At 36.7% G+C, this 7,825-nt stretch overlaps 2 protein-coding genes and 1 non-coding gene across 9 annotated transcripts; 1 reads left to right on the forward strand and 2 right to left on the reverse strand.

The window, feature by feature from the left end:
- Positions 1-420: 420 nt before the first annotated feature.
- LOC110778995 (nucleobase-ascorbate transporter 3-like) lies at positions 421-5,466 on the reverse strand. 7 transcript variants are annotated; one of them, XR_008929865.1, is made up of 8 exons: positions 5,160-5,466; positions 4,435-4,517; positions 3,935-4,026; positions 3,170-3,823; positions 2,225-2,322; positions 1,931-2,107; positions 1,119-1,220; positions 421-954 (listed from the first exon to the last, which is right to left on the reverse strand). XR_008929865.1 is itself a non-coding variant. In XM_056838595.1 (6 exons), exons 3-6 carry the CDS (start codon positions 2,282-2,284, stop codon positions 946-948), a joined length of 348 nt encoding a protein of 115 aa, XP_056694573.1. In that variant the 5' UTR covers positions 2,285-2,322; positions 3,170-4,517; positions 5,160-5,466; the 3' UTR covers positions 421-945. The 7 variants fall into 7 exon arrangements, 1 of the variants encoding a protein (XP_056694573.1); XR_008929862.1 differs by having other exon boundaries at positions 3,170-3,830; XR_008929864.1 differs by having other exon boundaries at positions 3,170-3,280; positions 3,698-3,830; positions 3,935-4,517.
- Positions 5,467-5,636: 170 nt separating this feature from the next.
- Positions 5,637-7,037, reverse strand: LOC110778994 (uncharacterized). Its single transcript, XM_021983527.2, has 2 exons — positions 6,428-7,037; positions 5,637-6,316 (listed from the first exon to the last, which is right to left on the reverse strand). The coding sequence occupies exons 1-2, from the start codon at positions 7,035-7,037 to the stop codon at positions 5,637-5,639; spliced, it is 1,290 nt and encodes a 429-aa protein (XP_021839219.2).
- Positions 7,038-7,719: 682 nt separating this feature from the next.
- Positions 7,720-7,825, forward strand: LOC130471105 (small nucleolar RNA R71). Its single transcript, XR_008931780.1, has one exon. It is a non-coding gene; the product is annotated as a small nucleolar RNA R71 (small nucleolar RNA).

A 7,825-nucleotide genomic window follows, 5' to 3' on the forward strand; every position in this document is an offset into this window, starting at 1 on the left:
GAAGACAGTGAAAAATAGAGTAGAAGAACATTTTCATACAGGAGGCAGTAACATGTATGCCATAATCAACCTACATTGCAAGGTTTATGACTTTACATGACTAGTTATAAGGCATCGTTGGCAAAACACAACTTGAGCACAGACTTGATAGAAGGACGTATTCAATATCATTTCCTCTTGCAGCAGCAAAACATAAACCGAGTGGCAAATCCGTTTGACCTTGAGCTATCATTTTCTCGATGTCATCAACAAAAAATTATATTAATGGATCATGTTGCGCCTTCAAATGCTGTGACATCAAGAAAAATGATCGATGTTAGCATATACAAAGTATGTACTCCGTATTAATCTTATCATCTTAAACTAAATGAAAGGAAATGATTTATAGGAATAATAACAGCACGATTGTTGCACCTGATACTAGCCATTCATCAATTCCTTTAGTACAACATGCAAACCTCTAAAAGATTGCTCATGATTATTGCAGCAACTCATCTTAGTCTTCACTTTGACTCTATTATAGACACCACCAGCAGTCAGGATGGCTGCAAAAGCCCAGATTAATCCCAGGCAAAGAAGCAACGCGTATCTTTCCAAAATAGAGTGTGCTCTTGAGTGGAGCCGCTTTGCATACTGAAAAACCAACATACACAAACTTATGTCTTTAAAATCAGTCCTCCTCAATGATGAAAGAGAGTGATATCAATCAAATTGGAAATTGCCTGTTGCACGAGAACTAGCAAAACTAGCATTGGTAGGCCCAGTTCCACACAGTTTGCAAGTTGTGATAAAGATGATGAAGCAAAAGATCTCATCAGCCACATTTGACAGCTAAGAACTCAGATAAATGTTTCTGAACCATAAAAAGAGGACAATACCAGTGAAAAGCCCCTCCCAAATAGACCAAGTCCGACCAGAGAAACTATAGGCCCGATGACAACTGGACTAAAGAGCCTGCCAGTAGTATTATTATGAAAAAAGAGATGAATACAAAATTATCTTGGCTAAAGAACTGAATTAAAGCTTTTGGTATGCGCCTCCATTGATTTTACGAATTAAAAGCATCATATCAGTAGATTAGAATAGAAAGGTATTTTCACAGGAAGACCATTCTGTACCTTCGTGAAATTTCCCCATGCTTTGTTAAATACAAGAATGATGCTGACAAAAAATGAAACTATCAAATATCCTTGGATAGTCCTTATATTGTGAAAAAATCTCTGCAAAAACCAACCTAAGAGTCCTCAGCATCTTTACTTAAGACACAACCGTAGAATGTAGATTGCTCAAGTATAAATCATCTAAATAAATAAAGAGCAGCCTGCTCTGAATGGAACATCCAGTTAGGAACTAATTATATGTACAGAACAGTCGATAAACACAGATACCTAACATGAAAAACACTGCACTCAAGTTTTTATCAGTTGTACCTTATAAGCACAAGATGTGCCTTCTTTACATAGAGAAAAACAAAGATGAGTTAGCCTATCAAATGCCGGATCACCGCTAACTTAGATCCAAAATATGTATTGCCAATCAAGCACAACCACTATTTTCATTTAAATGTAATCTGTTAATTACATTCCTGATATTTCTTATTACATCACTTAAATGCCTTTTATTTGTTAATGTTTTTCATTATTCATTTCAGAAAATAATGTCTTTATAAGTGTATGTTGAAAAGGTCACTTTTACTGATAGCTAAGAGCAACATCATAACAATATTTTTTGGTAGTCAAGTCATTCCCATACTAGCAGTAATGCCCTACTCAAAAGTAGCTCCAATATATCCAACAGACGGACTAAATCAAGCAGAAACATTCTTACAGATATGTTTGAAAAGTACAAAGCAGAACACTTCTAATAATCATATGGTTTAAATACAGAAGCAAGAAATAAAAAATAAAATTAGAGGTTCATAACTTCCTACCTGGTGTTCACTATCATAATTTCCTGTATTATTGCTACTGATGATGCTCATAATGGGTATGAGGTACACATATGATGGACCCATCACCACAGGGAGTCTAGACCCAATCAAGGTTTGAATAAGTGTGTTGATTCCCGACATAAAGAGCATGCCTTGGATCACACAGGCTTTATCCCCCTAATATAATGAACAGAAAAAAGATATAAAAGTTCAATGCAACAACAAAATAAGTTCAGCACAATATACCATCAGCATCCATTTTAAACCAAAAGTAGAAAGGTGAAGTAAACTTACACGATTACCGCCCATTAAAGGGACAACGGAGTTGGTGATCAAGATAGTTGTTCCAAGCATTACAATGTAGTGTTGAAAACCCAGTATGCATGTTTGGTCTGCAAATATTGTATTTTTTTAGCAGAAAAAAAAAAGAGGGTGGAACTAACATTTCATTTTATTTTCTACTAAAACATTTTACCAAGGAGTCATTTTAAACAATAAGAGATCATCACACAGAGTTACATGGATTACAAACAGACTTTGGCGATGTCCACTTTGGCGATAATCCCTTGGTGCGAACAGTAAAAAGCTGTGGCCTGTAACAAATAACACCCATCTCTACACAGATATCTCCAGATTTTACCTCTTTAACTTCCTTACAAAAATACCTATAATTTCTATACAACCATTCCACAATGAGTTTTTCTATTTTGCCAATCTTACAGATCAAAGCATTGATAGAGCAACCACAATTTTCTTTATGAAACTGAGAAGCTCTAAACCTCTAACTACACCAAATCAAAATCTGAGGTAATTTGCAGTTTAGTTTCTTAATACCTTGCCATTCCAAAATCTAATGGGTCTACATCTCTTAACATTTTCTCACTTTTTTTGACTCCAAAATAGACGAACTAGTTTGATTGCATCAACTCAAAATGCTTGTTTAACATTATTTCAACACAATGCAACAAATTTTTAATTTTTAACAGGAAGCTTGTTCCGTCCTTCACCCAGATTCACCCAAATTTTCAAGGGAATAATACCGAGAAATCACCTACAAAACCTCACAAAAAGGCATTCTTCCTTAACCCTTGTTCCATCGTGAACTCTCCCCTTCCCTTAATACAAGCATACAACTAAAACAAAAAGGCAATGGCCATAACTTTATTTTTATAGAATGTGAAGTACTAGACAGAGAAATGCCCTTATTCAAAATAGGGAAAAAAAAGTAATCACACATACCAGGTGAAATTTTCCACGATCATTGCCGATTGGAGCGGTGTAGTAAAATTTTTGAGCCTCCGTAACGATTGCCAATAAATATTGCTCCGGGTTCCACTCCGCTAATATTATCTAATCAAAAGGATAAAGATAATCAAATTCTTAAACAACATAGTGTTAATTTTTTCGCGATTAATTAAATACATGAATAACCTAAGTCAAGAATATAAATTTGTCAAAATCTCAAAAATAGTAAGAGGATAGAGAAACTTAGATGCGCCGGTTTGTCAAATTGAAATTGAAAAGGAAGAACCCGCTCCGACTCATCCATTTTCATTGGCAAAAAGATTAATAAATTCTACAAAATCCAGGAATATTAAACCCAAAATCGGGAAAAAGGAGATTTCTATGAAACCCTAGTTGAAATTAAGCAAGTTCAGAATACTAAGTGGTTTAGAAATTAAAAAGAATTGCTGAAAAATTTGTTAATTTTGAAGAAATGCGAAAGAAATTGCATGACTAAAAAAGTTAGAGAAATAGTTAAATTACCTGGGATATAACCATGTAATTGACCCAAATATTCATATACATTACTAAGCGTGAGGAGAGAGAATTCGGTTGAGGTGATAAATTTTTGAGACGAATAATTTGGGAAACATTGTTGACACGAATTATCTGTGATCTTCAGCAAGAATAGAGTGATTAAGAACATTAGCTAACAAAACAAAAATTCATGATCCACCAGATAACATCAGAGAAAAAGAAGGCCTATATTAAGCACATTACCTAGTACTGGCTCAGCAACATCATAGACAATTCAATCCAAGTTGCTCAAACGAGCAGCAATGTAATGGCTTATTGCTTTTCAACTCCAAAATCTAAAAAGTTGTCACTTAATCATTAGTCATAAACAGTGAAAAAATAAAATCTACGAGATTCCAATTTGCATCACTAAGAAAATTCATTATGATGACAATCTATAATCCATAACAACCAAATCTTCAAACTCAGAGTGAGAGGGACTAAAAGTTTAACCACGGATGCTGAGAAATGAACACAAAAACTTATAGAGTGGATCCAGAACTTGTAAAGCTGAAAACTTGTTGTATTATCCCTTTTCCCATCCCATAAAGAACTGGAGAAAAACATATAATAGTCAAATATGTTGCATCGGACCACGATAAGTCGGTAATCACAAGCTGGCTAAGTTGGTTGTAGATACAACTAAATAAATCTAAGGCAAAGCGTATTGTACAACTAAATAAATCCAAGGCAAAGTCTTATACCTTGCATCTTGACCTGGTCTCCAGCAGAAAACGGTAAAAGGCCTTGTACAGACCTTACATTCCCTGTCGTATTCTGGTTTAGTCTGCAAGATGAATACCAGCCAATTGTAAAATTCCCATTGTCAAGTTAACGATAAAATAGATAACGCCCCTGCAATAATGACATAGTCGAGCTCTAACGTACTATACAATGACATGTACTTAGACAAAAGAATACTCCATGCTTTTTTTCTACTATACTAGTCAGTGAGTTCCCAAATATATCTACATCATATTTTATAGATAAACTAAATATCATGAAGGTCGACAAGAATCTAACATAGTCAATCTTACTATGACCAATTTAATCAATCTAGAATACTATGCCTAATTCAATAAATCAAAAAAATTGAATATGAAAAAAATAAAGAAGCTAACCAATTTGAACCCCTTCAAGGCGTCACATATACTAAAGAAACTCAAAGTTCAACGGGAAAATAGTGAGGAAATTCACAATTTCATATCGGAAATAGGAAATTAACAGTCAAATCCGCAAATTTTGAGATATAATCATTTCGAAAACAAAACCCTAATTTGCGGAAAATACGAAAAAAGGTGAGGAAAGGAAGATCTACTGCAAACAAAATTGATTCATGCCTCTAAGTTCAGACCCTAGCAAAACAAACAAAGAAGAAATTCTAGCAAATATACTGAGTAAAGAAAGAAAGAGAAAAATAAGAACAAACCTTGCTTGAGGCTTCTTGAATCTGCCATTAGAGTGAACAGCTCCAACATCATGCCTTCTTCTCTTTTCGCCGCCCATTGAAGCTGAACTTTCGAGCTCAATCGAGCAAACCCTAGATAGTATGAAGAAAAAAGCGAGAGCAATGCAGGTGGTGAAATTATGAAATCAAATCTGCAAAATTACAATCCCCTTCATATGCGAAACACATAAGAGATAATTAGGTAGAGCATATCGACTTTTTTGATAATAATCCAGAATTTTGTTGAAAATAGTGAGGGAACATGGGTGAGTCGGTTGAGATGAGAGTGGTTGAGTGTTTCCTGGGTGAGAAAAGCAGTTTTGAAATATTTTAAGAGTGTTTGAAAATTTCAACTAGCGAGCAATATGACACGTATGTCAAACCATGTTTAAGTGGGTAAATTTCGACTCAATTTATGGTTGATATTTACTTCGTCGCTTAAAACCGTTGGTATTTGCATTACTTGTTTTCGCGTACAAAATTCATTGCGACCCTCTTTAAAAGCGTCGATGTAATTGGGTCAATATTTACACCTTTTTCTTGTAGTGGTAATGGTTTTAGTTCTACCTTCGTTACCTGTGGCTCGGAAGTAGAGAAAACAGTTTCCAATACCTCAAAACCGTCTACCTTCTCAGCTTCACTTCCATCTAGATCCGAGATCAAGGAATCAATCTCACAATCTCCTGCTCCTTTCTTGGCCTTCAAGGTAAGAGTCGCCAGCAATAGATCATCATACAACATTCTAGGGATGTTGTCTAGAGAAATCTCTTCTACAATATCAATCCTGCAACAAGTATTCTCAAGCATAGGAGACTTCACATCATTGATTAGATTAAAAGTAACAGTATCATCACCAACACTCAAAGTAAGAGACCCAGACTTGACATCAATAACAGCACCTGCAGTACATAAGAATGGCCTACCCAAAATTATGGGGATTTGACTATCCTCCTCCATATCTAGTACCACAAAGTCAACATGAATGTAGAATTTCCCCACCCGGACAGGAACATCCTCCAAAATACCCAAGGGATACTTTATAGAACGATCTGCCATTTGCAACGTGATTTGTGTGCATTTTAATTTCCCCATATTCAACCTATTACAGACAGAAAGGGGCATGACAGACACACTTGCACCTAAATCACATAATGCTTTATCAATGAACAATGCACCTACATGACAAGGGATGGAAAAACTACCCGGATCCTTAAGTTTGGGTGGAGACTTATTTTGCAATATGGCACTACACTCTTCGGTTAGAGAGACTCTCTCCACACCACCATAATCCCTTTTCTTAGTGATCATCTCTTTCAAAAATTTTGCATAAACAGGAACTTGAGATATTAAATCAGTAAAAGGGACCGTTACCTCAAGATTCTTGACCATTGCCAAGAACTTACCAAGTTGTTGATCGACCTTAGTTTTCTGCATCCGGTGAGGAAAAGGTAACTTAGGCACAATAGGGAGAGAATCAGAAATCTTCTCTTTCCCCTTATTTGCACCAACATCATCAGCATTATTAACTTTTGGGACTTGAGGCTCTGCATCAATTGCTTTCTCTGGTCCATCTGTGTTCTCCTCAGCAAGAGTTGCATCATCAATGGGCATCAGGGGTCCATCATATTTAGTGCCACTTCTAAGAGTGATAGCATTGGCACTTTCTCTATTCTGGGGCGGAGTAGGTTTCCCTGGTAGTGTACCCGGTTGCCTTTGAGATAGAGTGTCAGCAAGTTGAGCAACTTGATTCTCCAACATTCTATTCTGATTCTTCAACTCTTTGATGCTCTCATCATGGTTCTTTTGAGCTATCTCTGCGGTCTTTTGCATATTTGCAATGAGCTTATACATATCACCCATGTTAGGCTATGGAGTAGCACTGCTCTGAGGGGGTTGTTGATATCCTTGATGCGGGGGCCTATTAAACCCCGGGGGAGCATTATGTGATGCTCCTTGTTGAAATGGAGGCCTAGCAACATGTGGTTGAGGTGGATGGAACTGTGGTTGCGACCATTGTTGCTGGGGTTGAGGATTCTGAACATTGTTGCCCCGATATGAGAAATTTGGATGATTCCTCCAACCCGGATTATATGAATTGGAATATGGGTCATTAGGTTGCCTCTGTTGAAAAGCATTCACTTGCTCCATTTGTGTGGTATCCTGCAAACTATAAGAGCACTCATGACCAAAGTGACCTTGAATTCCACATACTTCGCAGTAAGAAGTTGTCACTGGAGCTACACTAGACATAGCATTAATACTCATTGGGGGAGTACCAGACTGAGGAGCCTTCAAAGAATCAATCTTCGGGTTCAAGGCTGCCACTTGTGAGGACAATAGAGCATAAGCATCGACATCCAATTTTCCCTTCTTAGATGTGGTTCTGGTGGTGCTGTAATGGTTGGAAGCTAAATTGGCAAGAAAATCATAACCTGCATCCACTTCTTCGTCAAGAAAAACACCCCCAGCAGCAGAATCAACCGTGTTCTTTGTTTCATCTTGCAACCCATGGTAGAAAATCTGAACCAAGAACCATTTTTCAATGTTGTGATGCGGACACGACCGCTGCAAAGCCTTGAATCTATCCCAGGCTTCTCGAAATGATTCACCAGGTTCTTGAGTGAATGTAGTCAGCTTATGCCTTATTT

The sequence above is a fragment of the Spinacia oleracea genome, chromosome 3 (assembly GCF_020520425.1).
Source record: "Spinacia oleracea cultivar Varoflay chromosome 3, BTI_SOV_V1, whole genome shotgun sequence".
Lineage (NCBI taxonomy): Eukaryota > Viridiplantae > Streptophyta > Magnoliopsida > Caryophyllales > Amaranthaceae > Spinacia > Spinacia oleracea.